Genomic DNA, 24,418 nt, shown 5'->3' on the forward strand with positions numbered 1-24,418 from the left:
GAAGAGAGCCATGTCTATTAGAATTGATCATCCTATAGTCTTGTTGTTGCCATGTATAATGAAATGATCTCCTGGTTCTGCTCATTTCACTCAGCATCAGTTCGTGTAAGTCTCTCCAGACCTCTCTGGAATCATCCTATTGGTCGTTTCCTACAGAACAATAATATTCCATAATATTCATAGACCAGAACTTATTCAGCCATTCTCCAGTTGATGGACATTCACTCAGTTTCCAGTTTCTTGCCACTACAAAAGGGCTGCCACAAATAGTTTTGCACATGTGGGTCCTTTTCCCTCCTTTAAGATCTCTTTGGGATATAAGCCCAGTACTAGCACTACAGCATTGAAGGGTATGCACAGTTTGATAACTTTTTAAGCATAGTTCCAAAACTGCTCTCCAGAATGGTTGGATTTGTTCACAGTTCCACAAACAATGTATTAGTGTCCCAGTTTCCCCGCACTCCCTCCAACATGGTCATTATCTTTTCCTTTCATCTTAGCCAATCTGAGAGGTGTGTAGTAGTATCTCAGAATTGTCTTAATTTACATTTCTCTGATCAATAGTGATTTGGAGCATCTTTTCATATGGCTAGAAATAGTTTCAGTTTCTTCATCTGAGAATCATCTGTTCCTATCCTTTGACCATTTATCAATTGGAGAATGGCTTGATTTGAAGAGTGCATTTTAAACCATGAAAGAATAATGACCCATGAAAAAAGTTCAGGATAGGAGATGAAAGGTTGATGTCATTTTGATCATAGGTTCATGCAGCTGGATCACAGAATACATGAAATAAATATAAAGACATCCTTTAAAAGCCAAGCTAAGGCTTGTCTTTCATCCTAAAGGTAATAGGAAATCACTATAGGTCCTTAAGCTGAATCTGATCCAGAACATAAGAATCCCATTTTAGAAGTTATATAAAGGATTGATTAGAGGGAGAAAAAAATTTAAAATAATTGGAATTGATTGGAGGTCTGTTACAAAAGTCTAGTCAAGACAAGATAAGGATACAGTCTAGGGGAGCAGTTTTGTGAATGGAGAAAAGGGATACAGTCAAGAGACATGAAGGGAAGTTTAAAAGACTTATCAAGGGTTTGGCTCTTGGGCTCCAGATAGAGGACTAAGGGAAATAAGACCATGAGGTTGCAAATTTAAATGACTTGGTGGGGGGGGGGGGGATGATGAAACCTTCAGTTGGAACAGGGAAGATAAGAGAACAATAGTTGCATTGATTAGATACTGGGCTGATTATATAGAGGTTGAGATTAAATAAGCATTTAATAAAAGTGGGGAGGGAGAAAGATAAGTGTTTGGATCAAATAGCCATTATATGGACAAGATAGCATGATTACAGGAAGGACTGAAACTGATAGAAGATAGACTAGTGGGAGGTGGTGCAGGAGATTGAGTGGGGCTCCAGCTCAAGTGAGGAAATAGCTGATATCAGGAACAGATGTGTTGAAGAACATCTAGCAGTGATTGTGTAGAAAGAATCAGCAGGAGCTGGTCACCAGTACATGTGTGGAAGGAAATTGGAGAAGGAGCCAGGATTTACCCTGGCTTTTCTAATTTGTAGCATCAGAGATGCTGGTACTGCCCTCTGGTGGACTAATCAAGAATGGGGCAGGTTGTGGAGAGAAAATGAGACGCTTTAGCCACCCTAAATCAATCATTTTATTTACTTATTATATGTTAGGCCTTCGTTAAGCATTAGGAAGAACTTTTTAGGTCCATGAATTAAAAAAAATAAACCCTTACATTCTAAAATGGGAAAAAAAAACATACAGAAGAGTGATGGGTTCTTGAAGTTACAAAGATAGTACTCATAGGATCCTTGGCCAATTCACCTTATCTGGGAAGAGTTGGTTTGAATGTCATACTTGAACTGGGTGGGGGGGGCAGGTAGTAGAAAGGGCTGACAGGTGGGAACCAGGCTTTTATCGAGGCTATCTGTCAAGAAGATGGCCAGGGAGTTGGGAGTAAAGTCCAACATGATGGGAGGGCCTTCCCGATATAGTAGACTTTTTGAGGCAGTCATCACTTGGAACAGTGTGGACCTAATTTTACCAGTTACTGTTGTAAATAGTAGACTCACAGAATCATGTTTGAGGTTGTCAGATAGCATTGTGTTATATAAATACTACTTATTACTGCTACTACTGCTGATATTGTTACTACTTTTACTACTACCACTACTACCACTATTACTACTGCCACTACTACTTCTACTACTACTGCTACTACTGCTACTCGTTCTCCTTCTACTACTACTACTACTACTACTATTCCTCCTCCTTCTACTTCTACTACTACTATTACTACTAATATCACTATCACTACTATCACCACCCTTACTACTACTGATTGGTTTTATCCTTCATTCTTGAAGAGGACCAACATGATATAACAAGATTAGAGTCTATATACAGCATGTCCAATTGTACTGATCAGCTTGAATATAAGATTGAAGCAGCTTTACCACAGGTTGAACATAATAGTCCATATGAATATTTGGGGTGGACATGCCTCTAAATTTGTATATCTCCTGTTTCTTTAGAGCTACTGAAATTCTGCTTCACTCATGAGAGCATAGTGTTTTCTTAGTTGTGGACATACCATGCTGGATGGTCCTGGGGCAGTATCTCCTATGTCTCACCATCAATTCCAAAGTTCATCAGCAACACCTTGAGTATTCTCGAATCACTTCTTCTATTCCCATATGAACACTTGCCTTCTTTGAATTCTTCATGAAATAGTCTCAGGCAAACATTTGGCCTTTGAACAATGTAGCCAGCCCATTGGAATTGTGTTCTCTGCAGTAGAATTTGAATGCATGTCAGTTCAGCTCAAAAAAAAAAAGGTTCTCAGTGTCCAGTTCATTATCTTATCAAGTGATCTTCAGAATCCTTCTGAGACAATTCAGATGGAAGTGATTCAGTTTCCTGGAATGGGATGGATACACTGTCCAGGTCTCATAAGCATATGACAATGAAGTCAGCAGAACATCTCTGAAGACCTTCAGTTTGGTAGGCAGCCCAATACATCTTCTTTTCCACACTTTTCTTTGGAGCCTCCCAAGCACTGACCTAAGCCTGACAATGCATGTATCAACCCTATCACCTATGTGTAGGTCCCTGGCAATTATACTTCAAGGTAAATGGACTTATCCACAATATTCAACATTATTCCATATGCTATAACCAGTGATTCCATGTATGGTCAGTAGAGCAACTGTGTTTTCTTGGTAACAAAATGGTAGAGAATTTCTCCATCCTTTCTTGCTTCTCTGTTTGAGAGGCTGCATTGAATGTACACTCATCTGTGAACTCCAAATTTTATACAAAATCTCTCTCTGCTTTTGTCTTGACTTATAGCCTTTTCAAGTTAAATAATTTACTATCAGTGTGGTAGCTGACCCTGATCACATTTTCATCCTTGTTGAAGGTATCCAATATCACTTAAAATAACATGTTCAAGCAAGAGCAAGCACATGGCTGTGTTTCACTGCATTGGTGATTGGGAAAGCACGAAAGCATCATCTATTATCCCAAATCTATGCAAGCACGCCATTGTAGAACTGATAGACTTCTTTGGACAACCACATTTTGCAATGGTTTTCCTTGTGACAAAAACTTAATTCAAGTGTATAAGAAATTCTCTTCTGATTCTCCTATTATTACTGCTACTACTACTACCACCACCACCACTACTACTACTACTACTACTACTACTACTACTACCATCACCACCACCACCACCACTATCACTATTATTTTCCTCTTCTTCTTCCTCCTCCTTCTATAAGTGGTATACACAGAATGTTCAGGAAGCATGAGTCCCTCTGGTGGAAGGTTTGCCAAACCCATTCAGAGCTTCTCATTTTCCTTTGGTGTCTACCTGTCATCCAACTACCCAAAAGTCACTCATCAAGTATGTTTCAGAAGCAGGATCGAAACTCTTTATCTCCCTGACCCAAGTCTTTCTGACTTCATGTCTATTCCTGATTAGTCTATGTGCAGGAGTACTCATCACGAGCTTATTCCCAAGGAGATGTAGAAACTCTTGAAAAATCATTATCTATTAAGTTCTATAGAGGTCTCAGTCTGTAGAAATAGAGCTTGCATGCCCAGGATGAGGAAATCTCAGATTCTTTATGTGCCAAATACCCATTTTATAATTATTGCCAATCTTGGTAGGTGTGGCATGGGTGTAAAAATAAATTCAGAAGATTCCCCAGAGTTCCTATTTTTTTTAAGAAATCATATTTACAGATCACTTAGAGTATGTATAAAGTCTTCTATTTAACAGATGGGGACAGAAGAGAAAAATAGCAAATAAAATGTGCTTCCAGTTTAGCTGGAGGACAGAGGGCAGGATGGCCTCAGGGAAGTTGTACAATTATTTTAATGATCTCTAGCTTTTCCCTGAAACAAAGCCTAGACTTTCTGATAGCTATCTTTTACCACTGTTATTATATATCATGAAATGCTCTGAAGAATTCAAAATCAGTGTCATTCAAAGGAAAAACTAATAATATGGCTGGAGTGCCACATATTAAAAATAAGGAATCACATAGTAGAGCCAGTTTATAGTGCCATCAAAGACATGGATGATTAAAAGGAAGATGGGTGGCTATTGTTTCTTGTAATGCTCAAGCTAGTTTTCTGGAGGTCCTTTGGAATGGCCTTGGTCTCAGCTTATCACACAACAACAGTGGTCAAGAATAGAGTCTAGATTCTTTATTCTGGCCCAGTCTTGATCTTAGTGCAGGAGGCAGGAGAGCCACCAGGAGGATGGTCAAAGATAGAATGTCTCTCTTCCAGTCATTTTTAGCCTTATAAATCTTATTGTAATGACACCCTTGGTGCATACTGATTATGTGTGAACTAGAGAACCATTACATCGCTATACTAAATACTAAATATATATGTGAACTAGAGAACCATTATCTCATTAATTCCACTGAGTTTACACCTTGTTTCAAGTATACTTCTCCAAAGTTTTGCCCTCTCCAGTTTCTGGTGGGGGAGAAGCCTCTATTGGGTAGCTCAGCTTGTGAAGGCTTGAGACCCTTTTCATATTAGGTGACCTCTTCTTGGTGAACTTGTACATCACTGAATGGGTAATTATCTCCATATCTCAGTTATCTACATCTATCTCATTTAGATTACAGATCTTCTGAAAAAAAGTTTCATTTTATTCAGACATCTGTATGAAATGCAGAGAGCAAGTGTTGTTATACCTGGTTTCCAAACAAGGCAAGTGAGGTTTAGGAAGTCAAAGCTACTTAACTTTGTGGCCTTAATCTAGGATGTCTCAAAGCTCCGATTCCAACCTGCAATCTATTGCTTTCAGGGGTGACTCTCCATTCACTCTGCGAGGCAGCCTTTCCTGTTTGAAATCACTTTCCCTCAGCCGTTGATTTACTATGTGACGGTAGACAAGTTATTCCACATATTTGGCTCTGTTTCTTGCCGACTTGTAAAGTCCTTTTGGAGATACTTAGATGAAAGGCATTTCCTATCTTTGAAGAAGACATGGTCTTTCTCCTTGTAGGTGCCTTTGGATTATATCTGTATTTCCTCTTCTTTCGGCAGTGATCAAGAACACTCAAAGGAGATTGTTTCTCTGAATTCCACGTTTCTTTAATCCTTCCCCAGCCATCTCACACCATCTGATTCCCCAGATATTGATACGTCCACGCAAACTCAGATTAGAAATGAAGACTTGTTCTTTGGCCCTGGTCCCGTCAGATGATGAGTGCGATGGAAAGGCAGACAAGGGGATTTGTGGATTCAATGAGGCTGAGAGGAAGTTTGAAGCTAATGATGACAGCCAGAACCTCCTTTTTTATGGCAGCAAAAATGCAGAAGGTGGCAGCTGAATTCAGTACTGCTAAAACCCACTCTAGCATGAGTGGCGTCAGCACAGAGACAAGACGAACAACGCTATTGATCTAATGATTCCGGCACACACGTGGGTTTTTGTTTAGGGTAGTTTTTCTTGGGGGAGAAGGCAGGATCATATAGTGTTTCTTTCATACCTTTTACTTTGGAAAAAGAAGCTCTTTGACAGACTTGCAAGATACTAGCAGAATTATTTTGATGGTGACTTGGTATTTCTGCAGTAAATTTGCTAAATGGATTCCCTTTGACGTTGAGGTAAAAAAGGTTAAATTCCTTTAGTTTTGCCCAAGTCTAGCCCAAAGTGTCCCATTTGTGACAATTCACTTATGTCTGATGAACTTAAGGGTTAAGTTGGAAAGGGATTTGAGACGTAAAACAATAATTAATCTAAAATCGGGCAGAGAAAATGTCTTTCTTAAAATGATTTTTTAAAATAAAATTTGAGGAAAGGGATTCTTAAATGAATGAAAGATCATTTATTAAATGCCTACTGTGTACTTGGTAAGCACTGTGCTGAGTGCTAAGGATACAAAAGGAAAATCAAGACAGCTCTTGATAATAATCAATAAGAAAAAAAATCAAGAAGAATCACTAGTATTTGTAGAACAATTTGTTTTGTGACATGATTTACAAATATTATCTCAAACATTATAAAATAGTAGTGTGTTTTCCTTACCAGTACCCTCGAAATGGGGGTTATTGTTATCTCTACTTTTCAGATGAAAATGTTGCAAACAACACAGGTTCAGTGACTTTCCAAAAGTCAATGAGGCAGTTTTCAAATTCAGGTCTTCCTGATTCCAAATCAAACACAAAGTCTATTTGGGGAATAGGAAACAGAAGAGGAAGCAACATCAGGGAAGATGGAAAGGCTCTTTTTTTTGCAGCAAAGAGCAAAGAGACATCCCTTAACTACATAGCTGGATCAACTCAGATAAATTATTTTTCACAAATTAAATACACTTTTTTATTTTTATTATAGCTTTTTATTTACAAGATAGATGCATAGGTAATTTTTCAGCATTGACAGTTGCAAAACCTTCCGTTCCAATTTCTCCCTTCCTTCTCCCCACCCTCTCCCCAGATGGCAGGTTGACCAATATGTGTTAAATATGTTAAAGTATATGTTAGATATGATATATGTGTACATGTTCACATAGTTATTTTGCTGTACAAAAAGAATCAGACTTTGAAATAGTGTACAATTAACCTATGAAGGAAATAAAAAATGCAGGAGGGCAAAAATAGAGGGATTGGGGAATTTCCCTGAATTCTTTTCCTGGGTGTAGCTGGTTCAATTCATTACTGCTCCATTGGAGCTGATTTGTTTCATCTTATTGTTGAAGAAGGCCACGTCCATCAGAATTGATCATCATATAGTGTTGTTGTTGAAGTACATAATGATCTCCTGGTCCTGCTCATTTCACTCAGCATCAGTTCATGTCAGTCTCTCCAGGCCTTTCTGAAAGCATCCTGCTGGTCATTTCTTACCGAACAATAATATTCCATAGCATTCGTATACCATAACTTATTCAGCCAATCTCCAAGTGGTGGGCAGCCATTCAGTTTCCAGTTTCTTACCACTACAAACAGGGCTGCTACAAACATTCTTGCACATACAGGTCCCTTTCCCTTCTTTAAAATCTCTTTGGGATAAAAGCCCACTAGTAACACTGCTGGGTCAGAGGTTCTGCAGTTTGATAACTTTTTGAGCATAGTTCCAAATCACTCTCTAGAATGGCTGGATTTGATGAAATACATGTTTAAGCATTAAACATGTCTATTAGGTAACAATTCATTAGACATTTTATATCATAATATACACTAGGGAAGCAAAGGCAAAAGTAAATTAATTTCTATCCAGAAAAAAAATACTTTCTATTGGGGACATAACAAATAGTGAAATGAATCAATACAATTGTATTTTTAAAGTAAAGAAGCAATTTATAGAGGAGAAATGTGTTAATAACTTGTAGAAGGTGGTGATTGAATTGCATTTTGAATGGAGTCTTAAGTATCTTACAGGGCTGTTGTGAAAAGAAAGTGTATTGTAGACACAGGGACCTATTTGTGCAGTGAGGTGAGGGGGCCTGATGTCAAGGAGAGGGGACAAAGGTAGCAGGATAGTTTAACAGAACAGAGGATGGTGCATTCAGAGCAGTCGTAGACAGTAAGGCTGGCAAGGTAAGCTGGAAAGACAGACAGGGCTAAAGGCTTTGATGGAGAGGCTGAGGATTTGGGATTTTAACCTGGGCCAAGTGGGAGCAGGCAACTGGGGATAAGTGAAGCCCCCCCAACCCCCATGATCCTGGTTGGGGAATAAATGCTTCTGCCTTTCTTGCTAAAGGTCAACATTTTCCCATTGGCCCGAGGTTTCCTTGTTGTTGCATCATCATGGCTTCACTCTGAAGTTTGAACATTGTGGGAAAAAGGTTTCCCTGGCATCCCTCCTGCCATTAGAGCCCTTCCCTCCTGTCTGAATACCATCTGCCAAAATATGTGAGGTCCTGCAGAGAAGGAGGGAGGAAGCCACAGGCAGCTAGGAAGCTGGGCTCTGTGTGTTTCCTTGCAGAGACCCTGAGCATCAATCTTTCTACAAGACAGCCTAGAATGCAAAGGAAGAGAGCTCCTTTAAATAAAGAACAAAAGAAGAATTCTTTAAACTCCATACACACACACAGGCTCTCTCTCTCCTTCTTCCTGCTATCCCATCATCCCTCCTATTCACCTTCTTCATCCTCTTCTTTCTTCTTCCTCTTCCTCCTCCTCATCCTCTTCTTCCTTCTTTCTTTTTCCTTCTTCCTTCTTTCTTTTTCCTTCTTCTTCTTCTTCTTCTTCTTCTTCTTCTTCTTCTTCTTCCCTTTTCCTTCTTCTTCCTTCTTCTTCTTCTTCTTCTTCTTCTTCTTCTTCTTCTTCTTCTTCTTCTTCTTCTTCTTCTTCTTCTTCTTCTTCTTCCCTTTTCCTTCTTCTTCCTTCTTTCCCGCCTCTCTCTCTTCCTCTCCCTTTTCCCCTCTTCTTTCCTTCTTTTCTTGTTTTCCTTCCCTCCTCTCCTTCTCTTTCTCACTTTCTCTCCTTTTTTCTTCCCATCTTTACTTCTCTCATCCTCTCTTTTATTCTCTCTCCCTCTTTATTCTTTCTCCCTTTCCTTCTTTTCTCATTTCCTTTTACTTCTTCTCCCCCCCCCCCCCTCTCCTTCCCCTCCCCCCCCCCCCCCCCCGCTCTCTCTCTCTCACACACACACACACACACACACACACACACACACATACACACACACACAATTTGCCCTTCAGCTCCTCCAGGACAACCGGACTCTCAGATGACCCAAACCTGCCATTTCAGAGAGCTGAACCCAAGAAACTCTCGAAGAGGTGGAGATTTACGAGGCTTCAATGATCCAGGGCTTGGCTTTTCAAAACCATCTAATTGAGCGTCGGAGTCTGTGTGTGCTTTATGTCAGACATCTGCATATCAGCTGGCTGCCCAGAAACATGCTAATTTGCTCCCAGCTAATCAGTTTCACATGTGCTGCAGCATCAGAAATGACATCACCAGAGGAACCCCCAGCATGCAAGCTCAGCCTCCACCTCTCCGGCACAGGATGGCCGGCTGGTCCCTTGGCCTCCGTCCACAGAGCTCAGCTCACTGATGCTTGGGGCAAGAGAGAAAGCTCGAGTATCAGGCTTCAGGCTGAGAGATCACTTTGTTATTGAGAGAGATTTGGGCTCCTGCTCAGGACAGCTGTCCGGCCTGTCTTTGGTTTTGGCTCAGACCCACACTTTTTCTGTAGTGATCGGGAAAATACATCAAGACAGTTACCTGTGAAATGTTCACTTTCCAGTGATCATTTTCTGAGATCACAAAACCACTGATTTAGACCTGTAAGTGTTAGTGACTTCTGAGGACCTGACAGCAACCCCTGCATTTTACAGATGGGGAAACTGAGGCCCAGGAAGATGAAAGGTTTTTTTCTTGGTCTTCTATTTCATGTCTTAGCCAGAATTTCTTTCCGCTTCTAAGTCATGTAGCCTATCTACTTGATATTTTATTTTTCCACAGTTATATTTGAAAACAATTTTTAACAATTAAAAAAAAAGATTTGAGTTTCAAATTCTATCCCTCCCTTCCTCTCCTCCCTCCTGCCTAACATGGCAAGCAATCTGCTTTAAGTTCTACATGCTGCAGTATGTCTTTATAACAATCTTTTTATTAGAAAAGCAAAAGTTATTAGAGTTTGTTTAAAAATTCTCTCTAGCTTATGACTTTCCTTTATTTATAATATTGGACAAATATCATACAGACAAATTGAACAATTTGCGTGGTAGTCCAGCATCCCCAGTTGCTGAGAAGCCTGGGAACGGAATCCCAGTTGTTGGCCGCCCATCCGATTCGCTAACCCTTAGACCACACCAATAACACTGCACTCTAAGATAATATTTAATGTACTTTTGTAACAAGCACTTCAGGGAGTTTGGGGAAAGCATCCAGCACCAAGATTCCTACTCATTTGTGGACCATTTAAATGTGGTATGCTTCTCAAGTTTCTTTCTGCATATTCTAAGTTAAAAATCAATCCTAAAAGTTAACTTCTTATTTTAAGGTTGCCTATAAAAGCCAAAGTACAATAGATGGACATTTATCATTCTGGGAGGCTTTAGGATTCATGTGTCCCACCGACACTGGAAGGATCAGAATTTACAAATGCCTTGAAGACAACAGCATGTCAATTGTCACAGTGCATGTGTATACTCTAAAACAGTAGAATGAAAAGTGTTATTTTTCAAAGTAAAATGAAAATATCCCCTTATAATTATTTGTATTTGGAGTACATTTGCACATTTAGGAGAAATTATGGCAGAATGATACAATTTTACTGAAAAAAATTCATTGTTAGAGATAATGTGCAGTTCTTATACCCCTTTGAGAGAAGTAACAAAAGGATTCTTATTTTAGATCTGGACTACTAGGCCACCATCCTTTGTATTTTTTTCCATTAATTCCCTTTATATTCTTGACCTTTTGTTCTTCCAGATGAATTCTGTTATTATTTTCCCTAGTTCTATAAATTTTTTTTGGCAGTTTGATTGGTGTGGGACTAAACAAGTAGATCAATGTAGGTAAAATTGTCATTTTTATTATGTTAGCTCAGTCCAAAAGGACACTTATGTCCATTTTACAGATGAGGAATATGGGTACAATTTTCATGTGTTCACTTATTTACACATGAGATTTCCACTCAGAGATTTAAAGTTATCCCTCAGTGATATAACCAAGCATACAAGTAGGGATCTAGAAGAGAGATGACACCTTATCGACATGCAGTAATGGGAGATCCATCATGGAAATTAATCATATGCATGGGGTGCTGCTTAAACTAATCTTGATTCTTGTAGTAAATAAAGTGACTCTGGCACGATGACTTTAAATCATGTATAAAACATGATATCATTTGAGAAGCTTTATAGAAGGAAACGTGGGAGCAAGGTACCCAACAAAGAATGAGTTATTCAGGTAATATTAGATTCTATGAAAACCATTAATTAGGATTAGAATGTAGGCTCTGTGAGGGCAGGGACTGTTTGTTTTTTTTTAATTACAGTATCTATTAAATGTATTTAATTAATACCTGTTAAATTGAATTACAACTATTACTTCATCTGAAAGTCATGGTTAAATGACAACAAATAAACAGATAAATAAATATCTAAGTAAATAAATAAACAAATATACAAATGCGTGAATGAAAATAGCTATTATTTCTCCCACTCTCCTTTCTCTGTCTGTCTGTCTCTCTTGGCCTGGATTCAGGAAGACCTAATTTTAAATTTGGCCTCAATAGTTGTGTGAGCCTCGGTAATAAATTAAGCCTATTTTTCTCACCATCATTATCTATAAAATGAGCTGGGGAAAGAAATGGCAAACCATTCTAAAATCTCTGCCAAGAAAACCCTGAATGGGATCATGAAGAGATAGACAAGAATGAAAAAAAAGTGACTGAACACAAGTATTCATATATATATGTTAGTGTGTGTATTATAGTATGTGTGTGTAGTAATGTATACATGTTCATGAGAATACTCTGTGTGTGTGTGTGTGTGTGTGTGTGTGTATGTGTGTGTGTGTGAAGTATTTAGTAGCTTACTATGTATCAGATCTTATGCCAAATTCTGGGACAATAAATAGAAGCATTTCTTCTCAAGGAACTCAAGGAGTTTCCATTTTAATAAGTAAAGACAACAAAGTCCATTGGGAAACTGTGGCCTCTTGCATCATGGTGTAATTAGCCATGACTTTCAAACAATGGTAGAGTGTCTTTGATGACCATTCTCAGAACTAGACTGATGCCCAGCATGCTAACATAGAATTCATGAAAAGAATCTGGTGAGCTGTAGTGTTTCCCAGAGTCTGAAACAGAGCTAAGTAAGAGGCAGGCTTTGAGCTCAGAAAAGTTGGCCTATGGATATTAACCTGGCACATATTCACCCATTGCCTTAGTCTCCAAAGTGTCAAAGATTAGGGAAGTGTTTCCTAGAAGTGTCGTGACAGGATTCCCACCAAATGGGTACAATTCTTAATTCTTCTCTCTTAAGGAACAGCACATGAGAAGGCAGAAGAAAGGATTTGGTGAAGTCAATTGGAAATTTCAGATGTATCTTTGGGAATGAATAAAGTGAGTCCGACCCAAAAATTCTTTAAAGGACTCAAAAGGAATAGCATAAGAAAAGCCAAACTAGGGCAGAGACATCAGGGCTTTGCTCCAGAGGGGGAAATATATGATATATAGAGAGGAACATTTGGAACACCTTGTCCATTTCAGAGCCTCTTTTTTTTTCTTTTCCTTATTTGGTAGCTGACAAATTCATTGGGGCCTGAAAAGGTTTGAAGTAAACCTTAGACTTGTTGGCTTGGAAGCAAGAAAGCTTGTTTTCTAAGCTCAGGGTTAAGTGGCAAGGCCATCCTTAAGCTGTCATTGTCTTTCAGGAAGTTATAAATGAACTGAAGTCCAGGCTACATCCTCGCAAGTTCTGTTTGTTATTTACAGGATCATTGGACTCTGCTCAACTGGGTTCCATAAGGGAAAAATAAAGCCAGGCAGATGGCCCCCACTTTGTGCACAGCCATTGTCATGGTGGTGTCTACCCTTCCCCCTCCCTCTGATCATTTCCTCATTGTTCTGCCTGCCTGTGGATTTCCTTCTATAGATCTTCTCTTCCTTAAGAGGTTATTTGTTCTTGGCTTTTGTAAGTGAGGGAGACAAATGAACTGAACCCTTGTTCCAAACACAACACAGCAGAAGTTCCTGCTGTCTCCCTACAAGCTTGCTTCACGGATGCTGTAGGAGGGCCTGTCAATCAGTGTGAGTCCTCCTGGCCCAGAGGCCACTCTTGTTCTTGCTTGGGAGAATCCAATCATTCTACATGTCAGGGATGTCCATCGTGGAGACAAAAATAATTCAGTTTTCTTGGTTTTAATCTATATGACTTTTAGAAGCTGTGAGATTAATGGAATATGGATTGTCAACTTTGGGCAGGAAGAGCCTGAGTATCCAGAAACTCATTCCCTTCCTTGTAGAGTGGAAGAAACAGAGGTCTACATTTTTATTTAAGGGACCAAGGTCACCAAGATGATGAGTATCAGTGGCAGGCTTTGGCCCTGTTACTCTGTTAAGGGCTCAGTGTGCTTTCCACTCAACTTCCACAAAAATCTAATGAAGTGAATACCAGTAACTATGAATCAGGAGAACTGGATTCCAGTCCCACCTCTGCCAAAGCTAGCATCTGAGAGAGATGCTACAGCAGAAATAACTCAGGCCCTCAGTTTCCTTTCTTGTAGTAGGAAGAACTTGCATAAATGATTCCTCCATTCCTTTCTAGTTCTAATACTCTAGACATTTGTACTTGGGACAGGAAAGAATATGATGTAATAGATATACTGTTGCAGACGGTAAGCTCTTTGAGAGCCTTATTTTGTATCCTTAGCCCTTAGAATACAGCCTGGCACAGAGTAGGTACTTAATAAATGTTTACTGATTATTGATCTTTGAATCAAGAAAATCTGGGTTCAATATGCACTTCTAGCACCAGTGTTCTCAAGCAAATTACTGACCTTCTGAGCAAGTCACTGACTAACCTCAGTTTATTCCTTTATAAATTATCTTGAATATCTTTACTAACAAACTCCAGGTTTATTCTGAGGCCCAGATGAGTAAACAGAGGTAAGGTACTTTGAAACCTTGGTGTGCTGCCAAAATGCCTGCAGTTGTTCTGCTCGGAGCAACTCCTGCAATTTATTTTAAATTAATAAAAGCTGACAGTGCCCCAAACACCACAATATCGTTAGTCATTCCGTGTTCATTAGAGGATGGAAAGATACTCAGTCAACAGTCACTCACCAAGGATTCCTCAAAAACTCACTTTCACCCGGTTTTACAGATGTGCATCCTGAAGTACAGAGACGTTAGATTCCTTGCCCAAAGTCTTGGTTCAGGAAGTAACAGAGAAACCGTGCTTTGGGTAAATGTGTTGGAAGGGGCTGGGGAGTTCAGGGAATCAATCCCCTGAATGATAAAGTCAGGATTCAAAAAGATATTAGCCAGGCCATAATTTTGGCCTGAAATGGATAAGATGAAATTTTATAGGGATAAACATAAAGTCTTCCCCTTGGGTTAAAAAAAATACTTTCTACAGTTTACAATTGGGGCAGGTAGCCAGCATTTTGTCTGAAAAAATAGATATATATATATAGAGAGAGAGCTAGATCTATACACACACACACACACACACACACACACACACACACACCCTACAAATTTAGTGCGATTCAACAAGGTGATAGGGACAATCAATAAAATCGATATGACCCTCCAGTTATTATTATGAAGCAGAAGCTATTGTTATCTCATTTTATAGATTAAGAAACAGAGGCAAGCAGGGAGTGAAGTGACTTGCCAGGATCACCCAGCTAGTAATTGTCTGAGGCTGCATTAGAACCTGGGTCTTCTCTACTCCAAGTCCAGTACTGTACCTGTTAAACTACCTGGCAACCACTAGTAAATAGTAATAATCTAATCTATGTCTAAGGGAGGAGATGAGTATTTAGAACCCAATGACAAGAGTGAGATAGACTTTGACTTAAAGAGTTTCTATTATAGTAAGGAGATACAACCCATTTGGGAAAGTAGTGTCCAGAGAAGGGAGCTGTGACTTTGGAAGTCCCGAGAGATTATGAGAGGAACCATAGGCAAGCGGATTGTCTCATTCTTTCCAGTAGAAATGCTGCAGAAATCCAGGAGAAAGGTGAACAGGGAGGTTCCAGCCCTGGGCAAGCTTTGATATCATGGCAGTACCTGGGTGTGTCAGCATAGGTTGATAGACTTGTAATCAAAACAAACTGAATTTGAAATCTGCCTTAGACATTTATCAGCTGCGTTAGCCTGGCTAAATCATTTTACTTCTGTCTGCCTCAGTTACCTCATCTAGAAAATAGAAACAAAAAATAAAAATACATACAAGCCAGAGTTATTGTGACAATCAAGTGAGATAAGGAATGTCAAAGGCTTTGCAAGCCTCAAAGCACTATGGGAATGCTACTAAATGGGGTGGCAGCCACTGCTGAGGCTGATGGTGACAGGGCTGCCAGGTAACTGGGTACAATTTCTTATCTCTTCCTTCTCGACATGTGTTTAGAAAAAGGCTCCTAATTGGTCCAGAAGATACGTCCAGAGGTCTCTCTTGCCGCCCAAGGGAAAAGGTTGTGTTTTGGGCCCTCCATCTCCAAAAACAATACTCTCAGGCACAGGGGACATGGTTGGGGAGCTGAGAGAGCTCAAGGAGGGTGGAAACTTGTTTTAGTTTGCTCCTCTGAAGAACTGATTTAGTGTTCACTTGTCACCAAACATGGAAATGAAAAGGGGAAAATGTGATGAACTCTTCAGATGATTGATCCTCCACCCCAGTGCTCCTTGCTGGGGATATTTGTAAAATGTGCTGAACACAAGCCTTTAGGCTTGGCCAAAGTATTCCTTTTTTTTTCCTGAAGAAACTGGCTTCCTCCTGAGGTTGTCAGGGTTAGAAGTTCTGAGTGGACAGGTAGAAGAAGGGAAGAGCTGGGGGTACCATCCCAGCAATGGCCACAGAAAGCCTCTGCCATGGTGATGATAATACTGACGACATGACTAATTCCTTCAATGAGCAGAGAACAGGAGAAGGAATGAGGACATATCTACTGTCATCCACAAAAGACAGGATGGTCCAATTAGCCAGCTTTTTGATAGCTTGGGTCTGTTACTAATCTTAGTCTGTTTAGTTCAGCTCCATTAATTTCTCTGGCTCACTTGCTAGTCATGCATGACTAAGCTGGGGTAGGGGAAGGGGGAGAGTTTTTGTGTTTCTCATGGAATTGGCACCCCAGACCCTGAGAAGTGCCAAGTATTTCCATCATTCTGTGCATACATGCACGGAACGTCACAGGGCTCTGTCTCTTGCACGACAGAATGCCGATATCGAGGGAGAGCAGCAGTTCTGAGCTGGGAAAATTCATGTAGGCACAAGGTAGGGTCACTGCTCCCATTGCTCATCCCTCAGAACAAGGAAGATGCCAGGAAAGAGCAACCCACTCACCAGATTCTGGCCTGGCCTGGGTTTTTGATGTTCCAGATGGTTCAATTTCTCTCCAAGTTGTTTGCGAAGACACTTTTCAGCCTTCCCACTCTGACTAGTGGGTCCCAAAGTCTTTAGGAGAGATTGATTTAGTCAAATCTGCATTGTGATCCAGAGCAGTCAAGAGCCTCTGAACATCAGAGTGGAACTCTCCTTTTTCAAGAAGCAGGTGACAAGAATTCATCACATGAATTCCACAAAAAACCGCTCTCCCAGCAGGGCAACCTCCCTCCAGGAATTAGGTGAAGGGCTACATTACTGAAGGTTAAGTCTTTGAATGTGTCCATTAACTCGGGCAGGTATCAGAGAAAGGTAGAATTGTGAATATAGAACCAGCAAGGAAACTACCTTGAGGGTTTGCTTAATATGTTCAAAACAGACCTCATTATCCTAAAGTCTCCCTGCCTCCCTGCCTATCCATTCATCCCTTAAAGTGATTTTCCTAAAATGCAGGTCTGAGTGTGTCCATAAAGTCTATTTATTCTATTGTGCATAAGAGCAACATGCTCCCCTCCTTTTTTTTTCTTTTTAAGCATTCAAAGCCCTTCATCACTTAGTCCCCTCTTACCTTCCCAGTCTTTCTTATACCTTACTCCCCAACGAGTCGTCTTCAATTTACTGACCTTGGCATTCTGGCTATAACACAAACCTGACACTCGGTCTCTTTGTTCTAGGCATTTTTTCTGGCTATTTCCCATGCCCAGAAATATGCCTTCTCTATTCTGACTACTGTCTTCCCTAGCTTCCTTTCAGTTCCAACTAATATATCCCCTTCTGCAGAAAAACCTTCCCATCTCTTCTCAATTCAGGGCCTTCTCTCTGTTCATTATTTCCTACTTAACTTGTAGGTAGCTCGTTTTGTTATATTTGTTTGCATATTATCTTCTCCATTGAATTGGAAGTTCCTTGAGGGCAGGGACTATTGCTTTATTTATCTATTTATTTGATGATTTGTCTGTCCTTTCATCAATTCATTTATTAATATTTTATTCTCAGTGCTTAGCACCATGCCTGGCACAGAGTGGATGTTTAATAAATATCCATTGATTAAGAGAATAAAACACCTTAGTTAAAACTTAGTTAAACTTAGTTAAAACACCTTAGTTAAAACACCTTAGTTGATTAACTTGTTGATCAACAAGTGTTCTTCAGTCAGTCATCAAATTGGTAGTCAGTAGAACACAGAGCCAGGAGGCTTTGGAGTTAGGAAGATTTGAGCTTAAATCTAGTCTCACATACTTAATAGCTAGGAGACTTTGGTCAAGACATTTACTTTTTCCTACCTCAGTTTCCTCAACTGTAAACTAGGGATACAATTATGCCTCAATTTCCAAGATTGTTGTGCGATGATATCTGTAAAGCTTTTCGTACAGTACCAGCCCCAGGGGTGATGTTTCATAAATGCATGTTTCCTTCCTCTCTCTTTCTTTCCTTGTATTATCTTTATTCCTCAATCAGCTATAGGGCTTCAATTGACTATAAATTTTAAAGTCCTTCCAACTCCAACATGTGTTGATTCTATTAACATCTCAAAGATCTAGATGAAAAAAAGAGCCATAGGCAGGTCATCCTCAGCTGGGTTCCCTTGGACAACAATGTGACTTCTACAACTTGTAGAGGTTCTAAACCATGAGGTGGATTTCCAGAGCTTGGGTCTAGAATTGCAAGAGAAGTGCATGAACAATGCCTTTGACAGCTCAATTCAATTCAGAGGATCAGACATCTGCAAGGGAAAGCATGGGTCTTGTTCTTAGGGAGAATCTCTCAATATCAGCAGTCAAGGCAGGAGACTACTTAAAAAAATAATACTAGAGGAAAATGTTACCTTATTTCAGAAATCAAATGCTAATATAGAATCAATGGAGACTAGGGATGGGGAGTTGGGGAGATAATCTTTCCCTTCATCTAGATATATAACAAGCACTTTGAAGATTTCAGAGCAAGAGTGAATCCCTCCATTATTTTATCTCTATCTCTTTAGAGTTCTATGTCTCTTTTTATTTTTATTTTTTCCCCTTCCTTTCTATTCCCATCCCTTTTTTCTTTCCCTTTCCCTCACTTCCCTTCCCTTCCCTGTCACCCCTGCCCTCCCTGCCCCTTTCTCTCTCTCTCTTTCTTGCTTTCTTTTCTTCCTTTCTTTATTTCCTTTTTATCCATTTCTTTTTTTTCCCCTTTCTTTCTTCTATATCTGCCTTATCACATTTAGGCTATTTTGTAAGCATTGATCATCCTGGTAAAGTGTTTCCAAAAATCATATGATAAATACTTAAAACCTCTTAGTCTTTAGTAAGCAAATAATAAATATTTGTAGGATTAATAAATGAAAAGCAAAATTGTATTTCTTCCAGATTTAAATGAATATGTGTTAATTTACCAGAATGGACATGTTTAATGGCTTAAAAAGACAGATTATCAAGCTAACATGCTAGATTCAGAGTCTCAAGCAATCTTACAATATCCCATCCCTTCTCACCTCATCCTAACTCAGGCCAACTAAAGGTCTACTAAACACAAACTCGGAACAATTAATCAACAAGTATCAATCCAAGTCCTCTTATGGGTACTCAGGACAGTAAGACAAAAGCAAGGCAGCACCTATCTATAAAGAGTTTATGTTCAGAGGGTAGAGATGATGTGATATTCTTAGGGATAGTTAAAATGAGCACAGCCTGTTCCTTCATTAATCATAATTAAGTCAATTTCCCCAGACTTTCTTGTTTGCATAGAATGATGTGAAGCTAGAGTCTGTTTTTAATCCATGTATCCATTTCCTTGATGGAAATTCAGTTTTCTGAGAGCTACTTAGCATCTTTAAAGACAAGTCTCAATTTCTCATTACCCATCATTAATATAGTGGGGATAGATGAACACATTCTTGAATTATCTTGGTCTCATCAAACCGTTCAATTGTAGTGATAATTAGGAGATATAATTTTTTTTTTTCCTTTTTTTGCATGGTTGGCACTTAAGCACATACTTGTTACCCAAGGTCATTTTAATTTTCCATTGAAGATTCTGAAGACGGTTGTTCATTATTATGAGCTGTAAGCTCCTTATTTCCTAGTGGTGAAACATAATTCATTTTTACAAAGCAATTTCTATTTTTCTATACATATTTTTTCCTTAAATAATTTTTCTTCTGGAAGGGATAATGATCCTTTTATCTCTTCCTTATTGTTCCCATGATGGTTCCAAAAATCCCAGCCAGGCAGCCCTCAGAGAAGTGTGGTCCATTCTTGGGATCAAGGTCTGGCTCCTTCTTGTGCTCATGAAGGATCCTCTGGAGTCTGCAATTCACTATTAAAATACATCTTTTGCAATTCTCTCTGAAAACCATCAGACTCCACCTAACATGAACACAGACTGTAAAAAACATCACAGGAACCTACTTGAACCTTTCCCAATACTGGAAAAAAAAAACTGACCGAGGTGAAGCAGTTAGATCAAGTTACAGTCCCCTGTTTGCACAGCTGGGCTTCATTGGGTGAGGGCTTGTGTTACACACAGTTTGTGATCGGAAGTAAATGCTTTTAAAACAACCAAAGAGACAGGTCTTTAACCTCCACCTCTTCAGATTCTTTGTTCACTCACTGAGCTTCTGTGGAGGTCATGAGGAAGTTGGGTACCCATAGGTCATTAGCTTGCGATTGAAACTCACCTGAAGAACCCATCCCCTAGTGTGCACATTAGCTTGGCTGCATTAAAATAGCATTAACAAATAAATAAATCCCAAAGGGCTTCATATTTTTCAAAGGCTTCTATTTGTAATGTCAGGGAAGGGGGGGTAGTATGATGAAGGGTCTAAAAGTTGAGGAGGAGGAGGGAAGGGCACTTATTGAAAGAGGTTAATGACCCACACTACAGGAAGTTTGAAAAGCCAAAAAAAAAAAAAAAAAAAAAAAAAAGCCCAGCATCAACCATAGTTAATTTTAGAGAATTTTTGAGTTTCAGCATAGAGGCTCATGTTTTTAAGGGACCTCTGAGGTTACTGGGCTCACCCCAGATCCCACCACACCTTGATTAAGAAGTGTTCACCCAGCGTTGCTTGAATACTTCCACCTTCTTATTGACTGATCAATGAAGTTTTCATTTATATCCATCTTAAATTTCTCTCTTTTTAGCTTCAGGCTTCTATGGTCAAGTAGTACAAGGCTAAAATTGCTTCTCTGGGGTAACCATTCAAATCCATCAAGACAGCTTCCATCTCCTCTCTTCCTGCCCCCTAACATTTCCAGTTACTTTAACTGATCCTCTTTTATCTTGAACACAGTACCTGTCCATGTGCTGGTTTGTCTCCCCTGAACTTTTGCTAGTTTATCAAAATTCTTCATAAAAAGGACACCCAGCATGGAACACAATGGCCCAAAGAGGGTCTCCCCAGATCTTGATGCTGAACATTCTCTCAGTGCATCCGGTAGATGGAGTCTTGGTTTTCTTGACTCCCATCCCTCAACTGCCAAAGTATCTTTTCCTTCCTGAGTTGAAATCATAAGGCATTTGAATCTTTTCAGAAAGATTGCACATCATTTCCCTTCCATAATCCAGACCCATTTACCAGCTGTTCTCCAAATCTGACATCTTGAAACCAATGTCCTGTAAGCATCTCAAACCATATACATTTTGAACAGAATTTGTTATGGTCCCCCCCTCTTCCCCCTTACCGCAATTATATATATATATAATAATCCATCTCTTTGGTTCTGTTCTCAATCTGAGTGAATGTCTTTGCTACTTTTGGTCTAAACTGCTTCAATAGTCTTCAAGTAGGCTTCCTACCTCCAATATCTCCCCATTCCAATTTGCCTTCCATACGGATACCCATCGTCCCCTATTACTAAAGGCAAATCTATATCATTCACCAAACTAATGACCACCAATACCTCTTTATTTTCTCTAGGTTGTGATATAAACAACTCTGGCATTCAGTATCCATGATGTCACTCTTTACATCTCTACTACTACTATTACTACTACTACTACTAGCATACTAATGCCTGTACTGTTACTATAATTATTAATACTAATTCTATCATTACTGTTACTAGTAATACCGTGGTTACTACTATTACTACTACTATTAGTGATTCTTCTACTAATAGTGACACTTCTATTATTATGATACAACTACTATCACTACTACTGCTATTAGTGGTAGTACAACTAGGACTATTACTATTAGTACTGCAACTGTCATGACAACTATTATTAGTAGTACTACTAGTTAGTAGTACTAATTACTAGAACTATCTCTACTGCTACTAAGATATTAATGGGAAACACTTTAAAAATATTTACTACATACAGGCAGGTACTGGGATAAGCACATTACAATTATCACATTTGATCCTCAGAATAATCATGGAAATATGTGAAATTATTTTTCCTTCCATTTTAATATATCTAACAGAAGTTAGATGACTTGTCAAGGGTCATATAGATATACCATCATCACTACCACCACCATTCATCTTCCTCCTGTTGTTGCAATTCCAACTACTAATGATATTATTGCTAATTCTGCTACTATAATTGCTACTGCTACTACTATTGTTGCTTCTACTGCTGCTGCTGCTGCTGCTACTATTACTACTACAGGAGCTACTAGTATCATTATTACTACTACTTTTAGTACAAGTGCTAATACTAATAGTATCATTCCTATCATGACTTACCTACCTCTATCACATGGTACTACTACTATTTGTTATGATTAATACTTCTGGTATTATTATTACTAATGCTTCTACTACTAGAATACCATTACTACCGCAACAACCACTATCACTATTATTGCTATTGCTATTGCTACAACTAATACTACTAGTGCTACTACTACCATTACTATTACAAATGGAAAACCATTCTTGCCCTTGAGGAACTCATAAAAGTCAATGGAATGCTATTAAAAATAGAGCAGGAAGGTCCTGAGATGAATTCACTTTTTTTCCTTCTTTTTCTCCTCTTTCTTTTCCACTTTGTATCCAACACTGATTTATTTGCTTGATTGAACAATCTTCCCATTAACTTAGTGATAAAGGCAATTATGGGTTTTCTCCCTTCCTTGTGAATGATGGACAGTCACTGTGGGAATGGTGAGGACTTCTTTCCTTTCCCGTTGTTCTCTTTTTCATGGTTTTCCCACCTTGTGTGTCTCACAGAGGTCAACATCATGTGGGCAGCACACCAGACACATCACAGCTCTGAAGATTACAACTTATCCACTGCACTGAGACAATCTGTCTTCCAAATTTATACATCCTGGGTAAGTGACATGAAGTATGGGACACTAGTAATATAATTCCTTCATTTAAAAAACCACTCACATGTCACTCTATGTTCCTCTCAATAAATGGATGAATAGCATCTCATGCATGTGCTTCCTCCTGTTCTCTGTAACCCTGTTCACATGAAGAAAGAATTTTTCAGTAGCTCACGATTCTTTTGCCTCAAGCTGTCCCCTCAACACAACTTGAGTTTTTTTTTTTTCTTTTCTGGAGAACTAGAGTGAGTATCAAAGACAAAGACATAGAACAGCGGGAGGAAGGGCTGTTTCCAGCAGTCTACCCATTAGTTGTTCCTTGTCATGCAATCCCTTTGAGATAGCACTAACAAGATTGACAATTTGGAGACAGAATTTAAAAATTGGATTCTTTTTCCTTTATGACGTAATACAACTGTGTTCTCCAACCAAGATGACCACAAAATACAATCAGAATTTTCTATTCCCTATCTAGATCTTCCCATGCATATTGTTACCACCCTAAGCAAATGCTCATCACCTCTTTCCAGGACTGTGGGGTTAGCCTCTTAATTGAATTCTTGGCTTCTAATATCTTTTTTCTCTTGTTTACATTGTAAAAAGCCCTGAAATAATTTTAAAAAATTCTTTGTATTTCTATTTCTAGAATGACTCAGTCAGTTAGCCTTTAAATATATAAAGCCATATCCTGTGCTTGATACACATAGTAGGTACCTTTTAAATGGTTGACAACGTTGATATAACTGTCAGGATAATATTCCAAAAATATAAGGTTTATCATGTCACTATCAAGCTCAGGAATCCTCGCCATCTTTCTATTGGCTCTGATATAAAAATTTACAATATTACATTTGTAGCACTTTATTATAATAATAAAATGTACGTAAAATGAAGTCTTCAGTTTGACATTTAAAGTTTCCCACATTTTGTTTATTTGCTTCAAAATAGTTTTCCTCGATTCTTTCACATTATTCCCCTTTCCACACTCACTCTATGTTCCAGAATGTATTACTACCTATTATTTGATGTTTTATTCTTCTTCCACGCCTTTGTATTCTGAATGCACTCCCTCATTTCTTTAGCCTCTTACAATGAACGCCTTTTTGGCTTAGCTAAGGAGCCCCTTCTGCAGGAAGCCTTTCCTGAATTTCTCCCAATGTTTGACTTCCCAATGGGCTCAAATAATCTTGTATTGACTGGTCTATTTGCATCTTGTATTTCACGGTACATTATAAACGTCTTTAAATCAATAATTCCTTATGTATGTCTTTGTTTAGTCCAGCACCAGCTGGAGTTGTTGCCCCTCACACTTGGAGGAAACAATTTCATGATTCTCCTTATGATTCCCTCTGCCCATTCCAATGGCACATTGACTTGACTTTGCATCTTGATAGGTCTTAGACTCTAGTATTGATCTCTTCCCACCAGACTCCAAATAAAAACTTACTTTGCTCAGCAGAACAGGTCCAACCAAGGTCAGCTACTTAAAGGCAGGTTCTGGCAGAGAATGGGTGAGAATTTGCACCTACAAGATTGATTTTCTTTTCCTTTGACCATATTGCTTCTTATATTGGGTCATTATCAAGGACGAT

At 39.0% G+C, this 24,418-nt stretch overlaps 1 protein-coding gene across 1 annotated transcript in view; it reads left to right on the plus strand.

Annotated features, from left to right (window-relative positions):
* Positions 1 to 24,418, plus strand: part of AGMO (alkylglycerol monooxygenase) — a 298,597-nt gene that overhangs the window by 102,893 nt on the left and 171,286 nt on the right. Inside the window, exon 4 of the mRNA XM_003772131.4 lies at positions 22,726 to 22,829. Coding sequence (XP_003772179.2) covers positions 22,726 to 22,829 — 104 coding nt within the window. The remainder of the gene's footprint in view (positions 1 to 22,725; positions 22,830 to 24,418) is intronic.

Source organism: Sarcophilus harrisii, chromosome 5 (assembly GCF_902635505.1).
Source record: "Sarcophilus harrisii chromosome 5, mSarHar1.11, whole genome shotgun sequence".
NCBI classification, from domain to species: Eukaryota; Metazoa; Chordata; class Mammalia; order Dasyuromorphia; family Dasyuridae; genus Sarcophilus; species Sarcophilus harrisii.